Source organism: Podarcis bocagei, assembly GCF_964188305.1.
Source record: "Podarcis bocagei genome assembly, chromosome: 8".
NCBI lineage: Eukaryota > Metazoa > Chordata > Lepidosauria > Squamata > Lacertidae > Podarcis > Podarcis bocagei.
In genome coordinates this window covers 45,431,238-45,450,458 of record NC_138133.1, presented here as the reverse complement: position 1 = coordinate 45,450,458, position 19,221 = coordinate 45,431,238, and the positions used below count along the sequence as shown (strand labels likewise).

The 19,221-nt window shown below is 42.5% G+C and overlaps 1 protein-coding gene across 1 annotated transcript; it reads left to right on the top strand.

Annotated features, from left to right (window-relative positions):
• The first annotated feature begins 8,334 nt into the window (after window positions 1-8,334).
• LOC308592595 (tigger transposable element-derived protein 1-like) lies at window positions 8,335-9,735 on the top strand. The gene is made up of 2 exons (XM_081204143.1): window positions 8,335-8,995; window positions 9,095-9,735. Exons 1-2 carry the CDS (start codon window positions 8,372-8,374, stop codon window positions 9,506-9,508), a joined length of 1,038 nt encoding a protein of 345 aa, XP_081060269.1. The 5' UTR covers window positions 8,335-8,371; the 3' UTR covers window positions 9,509-9,735.
• Window positions 9,736-19,221: the final 9,486 nt, after the last annotated feature.

Below are 19,221 nucleotides of genomic sequence, written 5' to 3'. Positions count from 1 at the left end.
AATGTACACTTTTTTGGTATGCATCTTTTTCTTTTCTTTTTGCTAGAGAACTGCATTGCAAAATTAGAAGTGTGAATTTTGAGGGATTAGGTGTGCTTCAGTTCACATATTGATTCAGAAAGTGTGGAATGAGTAGGATAAATTTATTACCAATCCCTGCTTCTGCAAGAGTCATGTCCAGGATATGTTCTTTCATATGTACCTCAACTCCCCCTCCCCCTCAAATCCAGCAAATCTGTCTTTCCTCTAATAGTGTTAGAGAGGGAGGGAAGCATAACAGCCAAGAGAGAATGCTTTTGAGTTAACTGATAAAGAAGGTATGTTTCCTCGGAACACAGCTCATTAGCTTTTTAATACATTGCACGTTTTGGCCATCAAATACTAAAGGGCAATACTTCCAGTATATAACTGAGAATACTAGAGTCGTTTTTTTTTTTTTTGAGACAGATGGCAGGTGACAATGAAAGGGACGCAGATGGCATCTGATATGAGTTTAAATAAGGCAGACTGAGCACACAAGATTCAGAAAGAATCTAGCCTTCATTTCCCAGCTGGGATCTGAGAGGTACAAAAAGATATAAGCAAGGTCATAAAAGCTCATGTCTTTTACAATAGACCACTTGGTTTCCTGCAGGGAGAAAAAGGGCTTCTGAACATAAAGGTCTTTATTGATTGAACGCTCCACGTTCACACACAGAGTCATATTCATTACAGGCATGGGGTAATAGAATGCTTAGCTGTAGTGATAATTGTTGAACTGCTCTCCTTCCTGTGTGTGGCATAAAAATATAAGATGTTTCATTCAGGTAACAAGTCATGTGTTTAGTTTCTCATGCAGCCCACGAATGCCTCATTCTGTATTCACACACTCTAACATCTGGTGATCCTGAACAGATCTCCTCTCTCTGCTCTGATCTCCATCTTATGGATTTATTTATAAAATTATTTATGAGCTTTCTTTCAGTACATGAAGGGACCCTGAGGTAACTTATCATTTTTATTATTATTATTTTTAAAAAACAACCTCTCAAGCAATATCACAGTGAACAAATTAAGGACAAGTGAAAAACACTTTAATAAACAAACAGCAGAATTAATTACATGGGAACACAGGAAGCTGTCTTATACTGAACCGGATTATTGGTCTATCCAGCTCAGTACTGTCAACACTGGCTCTTTAGAGTTTCAGACAAAGGACATTCCAAGCCCTACTTAGAAATGCTGAGGTTTGTACTTGGAACATTCTGCATGGAAAGCAGATGCTCCACCACCGAGCTATGACCTTTCCCCTAAATTACAGTTGCATTTATATAATGATATGAAAGTTGTGTGGAACAAAAAGGTTTTCAAGGCACAGAGCCGCAGCTAGGTGATCTTGCTCCCCTGGCAGAACCGTCCAGATTGCGTCCCCTAGCCACAGACAAATTAGCTCTCCTTTCTGCCTCTCATCCAACCCCACCCCCTCACCCATTCAATTCACCCTCTATTAAAAACCATTTCTTGTGAGCCAATAATCAATATTTATATTTATGAGCATATCTTTTAGCCAATTTTGCACCCCTCCCCTTGCCTGCGCCCCTGGCGGGGGCCCACCTCACCACCCCCTAGCTACGGCACTGCCAAGGCCCACCTAGAACTAAACAAAGATGAAGTTCATCAGGTAACAACATTTGGAAGGGAATTTCATGGTTGAGATGTCACCACAGAAAAGGCTCTGCCTCATGTAGTGGCCAACCTAGCCTCTCTTGGCGGTGGGGCATTCAGCAGGGCCTTCTAAGCAGATCTTAAAAACCATGAGCAGGCTCATATGGGGTATCTTGATTTTTTCAGATATTCTGCCCCAAATCCAATTCTTTTCTTTCATTCTTCCCTAATTTACAAAAATATAATTTTATACTGAAGACCCCGCTGGATCAGGCCAGTGGCCTATCTAATCCAGCACCCTGTTCTCACAGTGGCCCACCAGATACCTATGAGAAATCCAAAAGCAAGACCTGATCACAGCAGCCCTCTCCCCACTTGTGATTCCCATTGTGCCTAGTAACCATTGAATAGCCTTATCTGCCATGTATTTATCTAATCCTCTTTCAAAGCCATCTAAGTTGGTGGCCATCACTACTTACTATGGAAGTGAATTCCAGAGTTTCTTCCAGAGGATGGAGAAACAATACTTTACTCCAAGAATAGTGTCAGCTCAGCTCAATCCAACTCAATCTAGACCCCCTGCCATTGACACTGGATTTCTGTGAATGAATCTGTGGCTCTCCCAATGTTGTTGGACTGCAATATGCATCAGAACCAGCCAGCTGCTCAAGGATCTCCTACAACTACTTCAGTTCATTGCTTCTATTCTGGGTTCAAAATGGAATGCACTGTTATTGTTGTTATTTGTTATTATTGTTAAAAATCATTATTGATTACATTTATATTGTCCCTCTTTTGTTTACACTTAATGTAACTGGATGTAACTGTCTCTAGGGGGAGGGCTTCGAGGGGACAAGGCTAGATGGAACAAGTGATCCTAGCTCACTTCTCACCAGTGGGACAGATAAGAGAAATTCTGGGATAGAGTTGGGGTGGATGTGGTGTTAAAGCATCTCTCCAGCGCTCAGTTGGTCCCCCAGTGCTGCTCTGCTTACTGGGTCCATAGTGAATCCAGGGGGAAATTATCTCTGATGAGCTGGAAAATTTCTAATTCAATTCCCAACACAAAACACTTAAACACACAAGCACACACACACACAAAGTTTGGCTTTATACTCTTAAGCAAACCAAAACTAAAATGAAGTCTTAACTGTTATTAACATTTAAGTTTCAGAATGATGGGGATATTTAGAATTTCCTACTGAGTGACCTTATGATCAAGTCTCCTTTTTAATTTTCTGAACACCTGTAGAGTTGATGTACAATTATGTTGCCAAGCCTTTGCAAAGTTTCCATTAATGTTGATTTTAGCATTATATTACCATAATAGCGGGACAAAAATATCTATGCATACCTTATTCCATTAGGTCATGTTCTGATATACAGTATTGATCTTCATTTATTTTGCATCAACCTCAAGCAAGTGAAGCAAATAGTGACTTTTTCCCATTAGGAATAACTACATTGTATTATTAGTTCTTCTGCAAACGCCAGCCTATGCTACAAATTTACAGGAAGATGGTAGAGGGAGGAGAATAGTTTCTCAAAAGAGTTCAAAGAGGAGAATAGTTTCTCAAAAGAGTTCAAAACAGCAAGCTATATTGGTAAGTATAATTATTTTTCTGATACTTCTACTTCAGTCTTTTGTTTCTAGGTTTTGATTTGAATCTACTAGTGGATTTTTAAAATGCAATATTCTCTTTTCTTTCTTGTATTTCTGTGTGATTACATTGTCCTATTTTTCATGAATATGCAAGTCTTTTTAAAAAGACAAATCAATTCTGAAGCATCTATTTCTCCCCCAATATCCCTCCTCCTGTCCATAGTTACCTTGGCAACTGTCGTTTTACTTCAAAACAACATGCCCAGTTTGGGAGCTGATCTCTAGTACTTTTGTTCAGTGTTGAACCCAAACTTTAATGAGGCTCGGGTGATATATTTAACCATTTTCCTGTAATCAAAACACGTTAAAAATAGAAAAATCTCAGTGTATCAAGAAGTGCTTCCATACCTATTGACACCCCCCTCTTCAGTCAGTTGCCAAGATAAATAGGTTTGCTAACAATAGAAGTTATCTTAATAAATTGTTTCGGAGTGTTTTTCTTCCTTCAAAAGACCTTTCTTCAGATATCTCATTAGCTCAGTGCCCACAGACAAGATGGCTCCTTCTCTTCTTATATCACTTTATTTATGTTTAGTGTTTTTTGCACAGTGCAGATATGAACATAAGAAGAAGGGTCCTGCTGAATCATAACAAAGGCCTACTAAGTCCATTACTGCAACTTGTTTGCCACACTGATCAGCCAGGTGCTTTTGGGAAACTCACAAGCAGGGAATCAGGGCAACAGACCTCTCCCAGGGCTGTTCCCCGGAGACTGGTATTCAGGGACACCCTTCCTCTAGTCCTCTAGGGCTATGTACACATGTAGCCTTTGAAATACACTGAGGTCAGTTTTCCACAGTGCACTTTTGTACATACTGGTTTCCAGTTGGTGCAACAATGTCACTGCAAGCAGCAGCTATTTGTGTTGCCTGTAAACACGGGGGTTGGGCATGTTTTCAAACTATTGTTCAACTGTGTTCTTGATTCCTTCCTCTCCACTAGTAATTCCACAGACCTCAAAAAAACAAAAAAACAAGAACAGTCTTCCAAAAGAGACGGCCTGGAAACTGGTGTGTTGATGTACTGATATACGGAGAATATGTATATAGCAGTATACAGAGGCGGTGAAGTTTCTATACTGCATCATGTTTTGCCTATTTAATTTATAGACAAGTTAAACATGGTTGATGAGGAGTAGCACAGTCCTGCCGTATAGTTAAAGCTATGGTTTTCCCAGTAGTGATGTATGGAAGTGAGAGCTGGACCATAAAGTAGGCTGATCACCAAAGAATTGATGCTTTTGAATTATGGTGCTGCAGGAGACTCTTGAGAGTCCCGTGGACTGCAAGAAGATCAAACCTATCCATTCTGAAGGAAATCAGCCCTGAGTGTTCACTGGAAGGACAGATCCTGAAGCTGAGGCTCCATACTTTGGCCACCTCATGAGAAGAGAAAAGACCCTGATGTTGGGAAAGATTGAGGGCACAAGGAGAAGGGGACGACAGAGGACAAGATGGCTGGACAGTGTTCTCGAAGCTATGAACATGAGTTTGACCAAACAGCGGGAGGCAGTGGAAGACAGGAGTGCCTGGTGTGCTCTGGTCCATGGGGTCACGAAGAGTCGGACACGACTAAACAACTAAACAACAACAACAGCGCAGTCCTGCAGAGTCACTAAGGTCTGTCCAACAGGAGGTGACCTGAGAAAGCTTTCTCTGTGTACACATGTATGCAGCTAGTGCTTGAGAAGTGCATTCTCAGCACAAAACCGGATTATAACCATTCCAGCAGAATGTACTTTAGATTGACAAATAGTGTGCAATAGGGATGATAAATGTGATGCGTACATCCAGCATGGAATGCACATTATCACACAGTGTGGACCTGCCCGAGGTAGCACAGTCATCATGACTATAGTCACTACTAGTTTCCTCCATATATGTGTCTAATCTCCTTTTAGCTATATTCATGCTGATGATCAACACTACATCTAGTGGCAGCAAATGCCATGGCTTAATACTCATTGTGTAAGGAAGTTCATCCTTTTGCCTGTCCTGAATCTGCCACCAGTTCTAGCATTCGGAGAGGGGGATAAAAGCTCTTGTTCTCTCCAATTTCTCCGCACTATTCAGATGGCATAATCCTCCTTACTTGCCTTTTTATCCTAAACCAAAAACCCCCAAACAATGCAAACTTTATTGTGGGGAAATTATGCCAGCTCCCTGATCTTTTAAGTTGCACCAATTCCAGTTCTAACATTTTATTTTATTTTAGAGATGTAGCAATCAGAAGTGTACACAGCATTCCACAGAATAATGTACACAGAAAAAGACAATGCCTTTTTCACAGCTGCCGGGTTGACATTTTAGCTAAATTATGTACCACAACCCAAAGATCTCTATCGCTGCCAGTTGCCAATAGTTCAGACCCCAGGGGCAAATTTAGGACTTTTTGCACTGATATGCATAATTTTGTATCACTTTGCCTAATACATTGAACCACATTTCCCGTTTAGTTGCCCATTCACCCATTCTGGAAAGATTCTTTGGGAGTTCTTTGCAATCCCTCTTTGTTTTTATCACCTTGAATAATAATTTGGTTTCATCAGCAAATTTGGCCACTTCACTGCTCACTCCAGATAATTTATGAATAGATTTAAAAACTGCACTACACATGATGTCTAATTTTTTTTAATTAATGTAATAAAAGAGATTATCTTGGTTACAAGGGAACCAGTCAAAAGGGAATGATTTTACGTCAGCAACCATTCTGCCAAGATCATATAAATCCTGGGCTTAGGTTTGGGCAAGTCTATGAGGATGAGAAAAGGTCTTAAATATATGACGGGACTAATCTCAGGTGTCATTCATACATAGCTTTAGCAGCATGGCAGACATTCCCTTCCCCACATTTCCATAGCAAATTTCATTCCTGCTGTGATATGAGTTTCAATACTGGGACATGTGTAGAGACATTCAAGCAGGTCCCTAAGAAACTATGTAGGTGCTACATACAGATCCAGGGTGGGATGATGAGCCCAGAGAAAACTCTGACTGAGCTGGAGAGAGTGTGGGCAGCCTTTGACAGTCCCCACTAAGCCCTGCTGCCATGCCGACATGCCACCATGCCTGGGACGTGTAGCCCTTCTCATAGCCCCTACAGGTCTTAAGGGAAATAAATGGGATTTTATCATGAAGAGGAGCCTGTTATGTTGCTATTGTTACACGTGAATAGTGTCACCATCTCCTCTGGATATGTAGGGTCTGGCAGAACAATGAGTGGGGGAAGAGGCAAGCTGGATAAATACAGTGGTGCCCCGCAAGACGAATGCCTCGCAAGACGAAAAACTCGCTGGACGAAAGGGTTTTGCGTTTTTTGAGCTGCTTCGCAAGATGAATTTCCCTATGGGCTTGCTTCGCAAGACGAAAACGTCTTGCAAGTTTGTTTCCTTTTTCTTAAAACCGTTAATACCCAGGGTGCATTGCTTGAAGAGGTGCAGTTGCGACTTGACTTCGAGAAGCAACTCATAGCACGCGGTGTGGTAGCCTTTTTTGAGCTTTTTGAAGACTTTGGTGATTTTTGAAGCTTTTCCAAAACTTCTTTTGCAGCCATTTGGTAAGTTAAACTTTTAAAACTTTTTTTGGGGGGGTTGGATTTTGGGTTGGGGTGTTTGGAATTCAAGGACTTGGTGTTGGGGAGGGGTTTGCAAGAATCTGGAAGCTTGTGTGGTTTTTTCTGCATTTTTATGATTTTTTGTGACCATTGGGCCACTCTGCTGTTTTTTTAAAAAAATTCTGGATTTGAATTTCTGTGTGGTGGGTGGCTGGGGGAACAGTTGGGGAGGGGTTTAGAAGAATCTGGAAGCTTGTGTGGTTTTTTCTGCATTTTTATGATTTTCTGTGACCATTGGGCCACTCTGCTGTTTTTTTAAAAAAAAATCTGGATTTGAATTTCTGTGTGGTGGGTGGCTGGGGGAACAGTTGGGGAGGGGTTTGCAACAGTTGGGGAGGGGCTGGGGAACAGTTGGGGAGGGGTTTGCAATTTTTGTGTGGTGGGTGGCTGGGAGAACAGTTGGGGAGGGGTTTGCAACAGTTGGGGAGGGGCTGGGGGAACAGTTGGGGAGGGGTTTCCAATTTCTGTGTGGTGGGTGGCTGGGGAGGGGTTTGCAACAGTTGGGGAGGGGCTGGGGGAACAGTTGGGGAGGGGTTTGCGATTTCTGTGTGGTGGGTGGCTGGGGGAATAGTTTAGGTTTTTGAAGACTTTGGTGATTTTTGAAGCTTTTCCAAAACTTCTTTTGCAGCCATTTGGTAAGTTAAACTTTTAAAACTTTTTTGGGGGGTTTTGGATTTTGGGTTGGGGTGTTTGGAATTCAAGGACTTGGTTCTGGGTTTGAATTTCTGTGTGGTGGGTGGCTGGGTGCTTTTGAATTTTTTGGATGTGAAGCACTGATTTTTTTGGGGGGGTTGCGAAGGTAGGAGCTGTGCTGCCATGGGACCCAAGAAGATTGCTGCTGCAGAGGCCGGCGAGGGGAAGAAGGCGAAGGTTACGCTGGAAATGAAGAAGGAGATCATCCGGAAGCACGACGGTGGAATGCGTGTGACAGATCTCGCCAGGGAGTACGGGAGGAATCCATCGACCATCGGGACCATCCTGAAGATGAGGGAGAAGATCCTTGCGACTGATGCAGCCAAGGGAGTCACCAGGATCGTGAAGAACCGCCCAGCTGTTCTGGAGGAGGTTGAGAAGTTGCTCCTCATCTGGATAGAAGAGAAGCAGCGTGCAGGGGACACAGTGACTGAGGCCATCATTTGTGAGAAAGCCAACGCAGACCTCATCCGGGAACAGCCAGGAACCTCAGGCGAGCCAGAAGTCTTCAAGGCAAGCAGAGGCTGGTTTGACCAGACAAGATCTGGAATCCACAGCATGGTCAGGCATGGAGAGGCTGCCAGTTCTGATGTTTCTGCGGCTGAAGACTTTGCAGCGGAGTTCCTGGAGGTTGTGAGGACGGAGGGCTATGTTCCACAGCAGGTCTTCAACTGTGACGAGACAGGGCTGTTTTGGAAGAGGATGCCCAGAAGGACTTTCATCACACAGGAGGAGGCCAAGTTGCCTGGCCACAAGCCCATGAAGGACCGTCTGACCCTGCTCTTCTGTGCCAACACAAGCGGCGACCTGAAGATCAAGCCCCTGCTGGTGTACCACTCGGAGAACCCACGGGCCTTCAAGAAACACAAGGTCGACAAGGAGCAGCTGAGTGTCATGTGGCGATCCAACAGTAAGGCTGTTTGTGTGCTGTTTGTGGACTGGGTCAATCTTGCTTTTGGCCCTGCTGTCAAACAGTACCTGCTGGACAACGACCTGCCGCTGAAGGCTTTGCTTCTGATGGACAATGCTCCTGCTCATCCTAAAGGCCTTGAGGAGGACTTGTTGGAGGAGTTCAGTTTCATCAGCATCATGTTCCTGCCGCCTAACACCATGCCACTGCTCCAGCCGATGGATCAGCAGGTCATCGCCAATTTCAAAAAACTCTACACCAAGGAGCTTTTCAGGCGATGCTTCGAGGTGACTGATTGCACCACCATCACCCTGCGGGAATTCTGGAAGGACCACTTTGACATCGTCACCTGCCTGAAGATGATCACCACGGCCTGGAACGGGATCAGCCAGAGAAATTTGAATTGCGCTTGGCGCAGCCTGTGGCCGGACTGTGTGGCACCAAGTGACTCTGATGCACCAGAGTCAACAGTGGTGCATTGTTAATTTGTAATCATGGTTGTAAGAAGTATTTGCAAAAGGAAAACTTAATAAAAATTTATATATATATATATATAAAAAACAGTGGTGCAGGACATTGTTGCCTTGGGGAGGACCATGGGCCTGGAGGTCACAGAGGAGGACATCAGCGAGCTGGTGGAGGAGCACGACCACGAGCTGACCACCCAGGAGCTGGTCGAACTGCAGGCAGAGGCTGCGCAGGAGCAGGCCTCGCTGGAAGAGGAGGAAGCAACTGAAGAACGGCTGTCCTCCAAAGAACTGAGGGACATTTGCCTGAAGTGGAAGGATGTGCAGGCTTTTGCACAGCGGCACCACCCTGACAAGCATGTGGCACATGACCTTTTGAACACTTTTGATACGAGGGTCATGTCGCCTTTCGGGGAGGTGCTGAAAAGGCGGATGAAGCAGCAGACCATGGACAGGTTCTTCAGCAAGAAGCAAAGAGTGGAAGAGGAACCTTCTTCGAGTTGTCCCCCAGAGTCTTAGAAAATGTACTGTACACTTTGTTGATTTTTAAATGTTTTTCTGTCATGTTAAGAAACTTAATTTATTGTTCCTTCAATTTTTGAAATGCTCTTTACAGTATGTGTGACTTTAAAGAGCACTTAATAAACTCTTGTTGTACCAAATTTGGCTTTGTTTGGACTTTTTTTGACCATAGGAACACATTAATTGAGTTTCAATGCATTCCTATGGGATTTCATGCTTCGCAAGACGAAAAATTCGCTAGATGAAAAAACTCGCGTAACGAATTAATTTTGTCTTGCGAGGCAGCACTGTAAATGTATTTTTCAACAGACAGGGGAATTTGGTCCACTGAGCTGACTGGTGCACTGTCTCATCCACCATGGCCTCCCCTTAGCCAACGCCTAACGGCCAGGGTCTTTTGGTATTCTGCCTTCTCTTCCCTTACTATTCTTTGACCCAGTTTCCTTTTCTTATTAATGTAAGAACCTTATAATATATGTTATATGTGTTTCTCTTTAACTAGTATTTTTATAACTAGTCTATGGAGAGTCCTGCATGAAGGAGTGTTCGTTTATTTTATTCCTCTTTTCTCATGATTGAATGGTCTAAAGTGTAGAAATACATATTATATTTTTCCTCCCTTTTGTAATATGTTGCATATTTAATTTATGTATAAATACCAATAGCACTTGTATTTTTTAAGGGAAAAAAGCATGTAGCGCAGAATAGTGAATATTCTTTCAAATTCACTCAAGTAAATCTGAAGAAGCACAAACTCTCAGTGGAGCAGAACAGATGTAAAACATATACACATATATGTTTTGCTTCATTCTAGTAAACAAAAATATGATTTTGTTCAATAAGCATGTTCTTTTTCTACATATCTAGTCCATATTTAGAGGAAAGTGGGTCTTTTGCTCAGCCTTTTGTTTGTACAGGTTTTGTTGATTTTGTCTCGTAGTCATTCTCATTTGAATAATTGCACAGTGTAATATGCTAATAGAGATGCCACATGTAGGTTTTGAAAAGTGCACACTGAACACCATGATGTGGTAATCACTTAATCAAATATGATGGATTTAGAAGAGAATTAAATAACACATTAGAATAATGATGGGCAAAGGCAGTAAATGAAAACACAGGATCATAGTTCAGGATGGAGCTGTAATCTGGCTTTAAGATTTTAATTATGGCTGCAACTGCATAGGAGAATTCAGTGAATGATTGTAGAATGGTGTTCAGTGGTGGCCTGTAGGCCATCTTGCCCTAATTCCCCCCTGCTACTGTCTGCATAGAATTAAATACCATAGCCACTGGATGAGACATGAAAGTTTCAACTCCCACAATCTCAAAGGGACATTTCATAGAATCATAGAGTTGGAAGAGACCACAAGGGCCATCGAGTCCAACCCCCTGCCAAGCAGGAAACACCATCAGAGCACTCCTGACATATGGTTGTCAAGCCTCTGCTCAAAGCTTTGAAGACTACAAAGTTTAGGGTTGCCATATGTGTGGAATTTCCTGGACGTACCTGGAATACTGCAGTTGGAAGCAGTGTCTGGGCGGAAATCAGCAAAAATGTCCGGGAAAATCCAGACATCAGCAGTGTTGTTTTTCTGAATTTCCTTAAAAATAGTTCAGAAACATCAACTTTCTTTAGCAATTTTGCCAGAAAAGCTCAACAGTACATTTAAACCATATGGCAACCCTAGTAGTTACCACATCTGGAACCACTGAGGACCAACCCCAGGCCACATGTTTTGCTGTTCACATATAAATAGATAATTCTCATGGGTGAAAAGAATGGTCTTCAAGTAATACTACTCATTTGTCATCTTGTGTTCAATGCACATTCCGAATACATATACCTTTATTGAGCCTGTGGAATACTGTACAAAGCAGACTTTATTCCATAGCCAGTACATCTACCAGGTTAAGGGAAGATGCCATATCAATGAAAATCTGGGAGATCAGATTTTCTTCCTAAACAAGTGCCGGAAGTATGCAAAAGAATATGAAACACAAATTTAAACATTTCATCTTGCAAATAAATATTTTAAATTTAATTAAAACCCCTCCTATTCTTTTTTTAATTCCTGATCCTCTTCGTAACATAACTCCTCGCCAGCTTCATACTACTGATAATGTGCTAAGTTTAGTTAATCTATATAAATTGATAATTCAGTTATTTGATGATAACTTCATAAAAAAGGGGAAATGTATTTTCAGGATGTCACCTTCAGATTATTTTATGTCTTTCAATAGAATGTTAAAGTTGCTCAGAAACCATCAGATCATTGTTTTTCTTTAATGACTTTGCATTAAAATTAAATAAATAAGAAGAAACCATTATGGCTCTGTTTAAATCAAATTTGGGATGCTTTATGCAACTTCTGCTACTGGCATATAAAGTACATGCAATATAACAGCAGACATTGCTCTCATAGTGTTTTTGGTGTGACTCTCTATATTATATTAGAACAGTCTACTCTTGCGATATTCCAATTGCTAATATTACCCCCCACTGCAGTTTCAAAGTCGTTGTATTTAACGCTGATTGGTTTCACTTATTTTGTCCCATGTCTCTTTCAATGGAAGCCACTTCTAGGCATGCTAGGTTTATTGGCACACTGCATTGAGATTATTATTTTTAATTAACTCTCAAACAAGCCAACTTGCAAAGAAAAGTCACCATCTCTAGAAGTGCACGACTTTAATTGGTATCCATGTATTGACCATTCCCAGCTAAGTTCAGTGTGGTTTGGAGCATGACAAACCCCAAATGCTCCACATTAGGCAAAGTCTATGTTTGGCTGTGTATTTCTCAGGGGCTAAATCAGCATGCATCCTGATTTTCTGAAATCTATCAAGCTATTTTTTTATTTATTTTTAGCTTCAGGAAACACAGCAGCTCTCAGGTATTTTTCCAGGTATAAATACTGGGAGAAAGTCAAACTATCATAAAGAAATAAGCAAGCAACACTCATTGAACAGAAGGGGCTGCTAAAGCTCATTTTTAAACATAGACATTTTCAGTCATGCTCCATAATAACCAGCCAGCAGCTCAAGATTTTCAAATGGTTAAAAAAAAATATGTTTGTTTATTTATTTCATAAAATTCATATATGGCTGGATTTTAAAAAACAAAAACAAAAAACAAACAAAAACACACCCCTCAAAGCAGTTTACAAAAACAAGTTGTAGCAAGATCACTCCCCTTCCCCGGGGAGGGCAGAGTTACAGGAGGGCCTCTGGGCATTGGGTAAGCCTTGCTCATGGGAGAGGAGGTTGTTGCCTCCGTCTGCCCCTCCTTGTTCAGGGTATTCCGCAAAAGGGATCCAGGGGTGTGGATTCTGTCCGAAGCCTGGGCATGGGCTAGGGCCATGGCACGTCCCCACTGAGAACCCTGGGGGTGCTCTTAATTGATGCATATCATAGGGCTCCCCCTACCTGTGCAGGAGTCAGGATATAGTCTGGTTTCACCCAATGCCTAAGCCAGGCTTCCTCAACCTCAGCCCTCCAGATATTTTGAGACTACAATTCCCATCATTCCCTGACCACTGGTCCTGCTAGCTAGGGATCATGGGAGTTGTAGGCCAAAAACATCTGGAGGGCCGAGATTGAGGAAGCCTGGCCAAAGCCAAACTGCTCACACCTGTAACCAATAAAGTTGTGACCTAATTTATCCCATTAACCCAAAATATTGGTGTCCGTGTGTTTATTATCTAGGGAACTGTGGGGCCCGAGGCCCTGCCACGCAAGGTGACAACAGACTGAGAAGGGAATCAACAGGTCATGCCGGGGTAATGCTGTTTGGGACTTTACTTGGTGAACCGGAAGGGAGATAGTGGCCAATTTTTCTTTGCACTGTTGCCAGTGCAAGGGGCCTCTTCTTTAAAGGGGAAACAACCACAAAGGGCCCAGGTGGCTAGAATCAAAGAGTCCAGAGTGACCGGTGTGGGGCAGCAGCACCACTCTCCTGACAGTGGCAGCATTGTCTCTTGCCAGGATGGTGCAGGGCAGAGGTGCAGTTGGAGCTGGGTGGGAACTTTGGTGGGCAACCTCACTGGTGTATCCATATAGCCCCAACATCGCTGCTGCTCATGCTATATGATCACCTTGACTCAAAAGTCCTAAAATATACTTCTATCAAATAAAAGAAAAAAAGGAGAGAGAGAGAGAAATCTGCCAAATTTCTGACACATGGTGGGAAAATAAGGGGCACGTTCTGTCAACGTCCCACTTATTTCAATAGAACACCCAGCTGATCTTGTCCTGTATGTAACTTCTGTGTTTTTCATCAAACTGGTGTGAAATTTCAGGCCCTCTATTACCCTTCCAGCTGCCAAATTTCATATAAAACAAAGGGTCTTCATTTTATATTGGTCAGTCTCACTCCTCTCTCTTACTCCCTGCAACAATGTTATAGACTGAACAGGCTGTTCCAGGGGGCTTCAGTTGTTCATCCTAATACTAACAGGTGAAAAATGTATCAGACAAAGAGAAACATTTTTTTTTAAAAAAATCATACTTCATAGTCTGAATTTCCTTTTTTCTACCACTAAATGAATAGGGCTCATTCTTTTTCACTTGCATTAAAAATGAATGCACACCACTAATCTGCATCACTTATGGCAGCTTGAGATGTACGCTGACCATTATTAGCACCCATATTTCCAGAGCATTTCCCATATGTATCAAAGCACACCTGGAAGCTCATTTGTGGTAATTCACCTAAAAATACAGGAACACACTGGTTTTGTTTTATCAAGCTGTCAAATGGAAACTTAATTATCAGAAGAAATAAGGATATTATATGCAAAGTGTTAGACTACTAGTACATATTTGTTAAACAAATGACAAAAACATATTTGCCATTATGCACATTTGTTGAATAATAAGGCCTCTGTGAATGTAAAAGCCAAACGGCTCCAATTGTAATCCCTTTACCTGGGAGTAAGCACCACTGAATTCAATGGGACTTAGTTCTGCTTAGACATGGTTAAGATTGCATTATGGTTGCTTAAATGAACATTCAAATAGCCAGAATCATGCTTGCATTTACTTATGATTCTACTGCACTGCTTATCTAATTTAATGTGCATCAATTAACTATGTGGCAAAGCCATTTGATTTCACCAAACTGCTTGGGTTGTGGAAGGGTTTAGGAAACCCTTTATCTAGTATCAGCTGACACACTTCTCCCTTATTTGGTTAGTGAATAGTGGACCAAGATCACTTCTGAAACAGCCATGTATTGGGTGGGTTTGGTTAAGTACGTAAATAAGAAAGAAAGAAAGAAAGAAAGAAAGAAAGAAAGAAAGAAAGAAAGAAAGAAAGAATCAAAAACAGCACACAACCACCACCACTACCACCCCACCAAATACAAGATAGAAAAGGCTTCTGCCCAGTTTCTTAATGAGTTTTAAGGAAATCTCTTTACCAAGAGAATTTCATTCAATGCTTCATTAAAAACAACATGGAATAACTTTTCTTTCAGCCCCCCTATGCAAACTCAGTGGTTGCATCTAAGTGAGCACCATGCGCTGCTGAGCATCTTCATGGTAGGTGCTAAATGAAGATGGTGTTGCTGGAGGAGTCATAGCCTCAAAATAAACATCTGTCCCTTCTCCTTCCATAATTCTGAAACTGACCAGTGTTGTTCTTATCTGCCCCACCATGCGCCTGATTCTTATAACCCAGTTACTCCTCCAAACTTCTCTGTTCACCTAATAATTCATGATCAGACTTTATAGAAAGCGTGTTCTCCTTCATGGAGAGCATGGGTTGCGGTGGGGGCAACCAAGGCATCCCTCTGTTGCTGGGTGGGTTAGTATGGATGGCCACGAATCTGATTGGGCACCTCATTAGTCACTGGGGAGAATTTTATGTAGCAATGTTTGAGTGACTGATGAGGGGTTATTTATTCCCTGCGTGCAGCGCTGGGTTTCTTCTTTTCGCTGTGCACATTGGATCACCTACCCCGGCCCTATATTTAGGGCTGTTCACATTGACCTTGCTATCCCTGTCATGGGGTCATCTGCTTTGGAGCCAGGGCCTGGTAGGAATTTTACCATTTGGCTGATTGGCTGGTGCCATTTGGTTTTTTACCTACTGCGTAGCAAATCGTCACAACCTGTAAGGTTGCGGTTAGGCACTGGCTAGTTTTGGTTGGTAGAGGGGGTATGGTTGGCTGTGCCGGCCCCTCCAATGCTGCTGCTGCAAGGGTATTCTGTTAAAGGAATCCAGGGGTTCACCATGCTCTTGTCCGAACCCCTGGCAAGGGGCTAGGGCCATGCAAGAGCCCCTGGGAGCACTTGGGGAGAGGTGAGAGCCTGGTGCCCAGCTCTGTGCTCTCCCCTGAAATGTTTTCCCTTACTGACTTTCACAGGCTTGCGGATGTCACTTCTGTTCCTATCTCTAAGTGGGAACAGATAGTCGCTAACCAATGCCTAAGCAACCACTCACATGCTGTAATCAATAAAGTTGTGGCCAAAATTATGCCAAAAAACAAATTCTGTGTGAATTGTGTCTTTATTTGAGGGTGTTGGGGGGGGGGCTCAACACACAAAGCCTTTGTGCCACAGGTGCTGCACTTTTTGTTCATACTGCTGCAAGTTTCTGATGAAAACATGTTGCAGGCATTTGAAATTCCTAACCATTTCCAGTCTATCCGGAAGACTCAGTTTGGAGTCGAGAATATTTCCTTTCCTTATGCAGAAATGTTAGCATGGTTGCCTAGGAACCAGACAAAGAAACCCAAGGAAGAGAGAAGGTGCAAAGGAAATGAATGAAAATATCATTGCGACTGACATTTGATTCTGGTGGGTCACCAGAGGGGGCTCTATTTTTGTAAATTCTACAGAAATGTGTTTTCCATTTCTGCCAGGCTGTTCTTGTATGCTGAGTCTTAACAACTTTAAATGACATTTGCCTCCAAATCCCCTTTGATAAGGGAGTCTCAGTGGAATATCTAAAATGCCCAAAAATAAAGGAGACAGATAGTTTGAGTAGTGAAGCTTAAAGCTTTGTATACACATGATCCATGTGCTCCAGTGACGAGTCTTTTCCATTTCCTCCCATTGTTAACAGTGTTTAAATAAAAACAAGCTGTAAACCAACAAAGCATATGTGGGGTGTTTTTTAAAAAATAAAACCTTGTTAAGTATTTGCTGTACTTTTGAAATCAGCATATTTCCATTTGATAAAGTTGTTTAGAATCCAATCATTCACTGATTACCAAATGGGTATTTGAGTGGCAGCTGTGCTCAATATCTAGGCAGCTAAGACATATGGCAATACAATGGCATATGCTAAGGATACCTGAGACCTTTCAACTTTGCATGCAAATGGGCTTCACAGACTGAGTCAATGAATACTGGATGTAGAACAATTGCAATGTACTTTGGGACAATAATGGCATGCTGTGGTGCGCTCAGCAGACCATCTGTCCCCTTCTATGTTACATGCTCAAGCAGAGATCATTCTGCAAAAGAAATATTTGAAATACTGTGTCATGATCTTGATGCTGTCTTCTTCCTGAACAAGTCACTTTCTTGAAGCACTGGTGGGCTTCTACCACACTGAGCATAATTCAGTATTTTTGTCCACAGAATCAACTTTGTTTTTGTGTCCTGCAACCATCTGCCCTGGCTATGAACTATTTGCCATCACCTCTAAGTCTTGCAATGATCTGGACACTGAGTCAGAGGCTGCCGGGGCACCAGAAGGGGGCCAGGACAGTTTCAGGGCTCAGAGATGAAATGCTGAACATAGGGAGACCATCCCACCTAAGGATGCTGGACATGTGTCCCCAGAGGAATCAGGTGGTCCAGACCACCAGGACCTATAGGGCCAGATTCCACACCCTCCCTTGAGCCTGAAGAACCAGATGCCTTCTACCTCACATGACAAGTATGGTAGCACAGGAAGCAGGCTATAGAATGAAGGAGGATGGGCTGTCTCTGAAGTTCTCCTCAAGGGGGTGGAGCCTGGAGGAGATAATCTGGAGACACATTAAAGGTCTCAGCCTCTGTTGGAGCAAGTTGCTCAGTCCATGGTCCAATAGCCTTCAATTTGCCTCCAGCTTCACCTCCAGCCCTGTCACTTTCTCTGTGGGATTCTGCTTCATACCAGAACACAACATTCTCCTTCAGGGGCACTGCTATGGGAATTATCACGATGAGCTTCAGAATTTGCCACTACCCCACAAGTCCCCACATTAGCCCCAAACATGATGGAACTCATTTCTTGGGTGATAGCCCAATTGACTTCAGTGAAAAACTAAGGCGCCAATGCTAAGCACAAGACCTGGTATAAAAGAAGCTGGTGCATATTAAGCAGATCCAAAAACAGCATCTTTGGGGTCTTGGGGTCCTTCGAGGTGTCACGGTTTTTACTTTTTGAAATATGTCAAACCTACTTATTAGCCACAGCTCAGGCTATTTCGGCTCAGCCACGTGAGCCAGGATGAGCAATTTATACCAGCATATCTTTGCCTGAGCTGATGTTGAGAACTTAATGCCAGAGGCTCCAATACTTTGGCCACCTCATGAGAAGAGAAGACTCCCTGGAAAAGACCCTGATGTTGGGAAAGATGGAGGGCACAAGGAGAAGGGGGCGACAGAGGACGAGATGGTTGGACAGTGCTCTCAAATCTATTAACATGAGTTTGACCACACTGTGGGAGGCAGTGGAAGACAGGAGTGCCTGGCGTGCTCTGGCCCATGGGGTCACGAAGAGTCAGACTAAATGACTAAACAACAAAAAGCAGGAAATCAGCCAGCTGTGCCAGAGATCCGCTGCATCCTAAGCTACTCGTCCTGGTGGAACTTGCCATGGGATTGCACTCTGTGTTGTTTCTGCCTTTAAATATATCGATTCTCATATTATGACTAATAAAGAGTCAAAGCATGCTAGCATCATCAATATAGGCATAGATTTTGGGGGGGGGAAACAAAACAAAACACCAGTGTAGGCTTATAGAAACAGGTGAGGGAAGCAAAAACTTTTTCAGGTATAAAGTAAGTGCTTTTAATTAGTTCACAATAGATAAGAACAGTTAGCTCAGGGTAAACTTAACCTTTCACTTGTTTCCATTAAAAATGGCTCTAGATCATCAAAGGTTCCTAAATGTTCAGCGCAGTGCCATTTAATAGGCTGAATGCTTTTTCAGAGGAGCCTTGGCCAGAGACTTCACATGAAAGCAGAATAAGAACCGATACACTTGCTGACATTGGGATTGTTGGCCAAAAACCTCAGAAAGTTTGCACAGGAGGGAACAGTTGTACTCTTTTTATAGATTTAATTGGAGCTGAGATGGGAAATACAGGGATATAGAAAGTACAGGACAGGTGGCAACTGTAATTGAGGCAACTCATTAACCTCACATCACACCTCTCCAAAAGCTCATTTTTTCATGCATGTAGTGTGCCTCAACAATCTACAGAAGCAGCATTGATTTACTTCTATGGCTGGTGCTCCTTTTCATATATTTTAAGTTATTTTTATATTTATTTATTTGAGAAAGAGAAATCAACCCCACCTTTCATCAGTGCTTATTCCAAGGGATGTTACAAACACACAGTATAGCATAACAATACAATAAAGCGGGAGCAGATAAAAGAAAGGTAACAATTAAAACAGCCATTATAAACCCATACCAAGAAAATGGCTAAGAAGGCAGGTGGTGTCATAAAATTCAAATATATTTTCTGGATCCAACTCCGTTG

Excerpts from the sequence above, each read along its gene's own strand:
- LOC308592595 (XM_081204143.1), top strand. The coding sequence starts at position 8,372 with ATGAAGGACCGTCTGACCCTGCTCTTCTGTGCCAACACAAGCGGCGAC. Across the intron at positions 8,996-9,094 it reads ATGCACCAGAGTCAACAGTG|GACATTGTTGCCTTGGGGAG; the intron begins GTGCATTGTTAA and ends ACAGTGGTGCAG.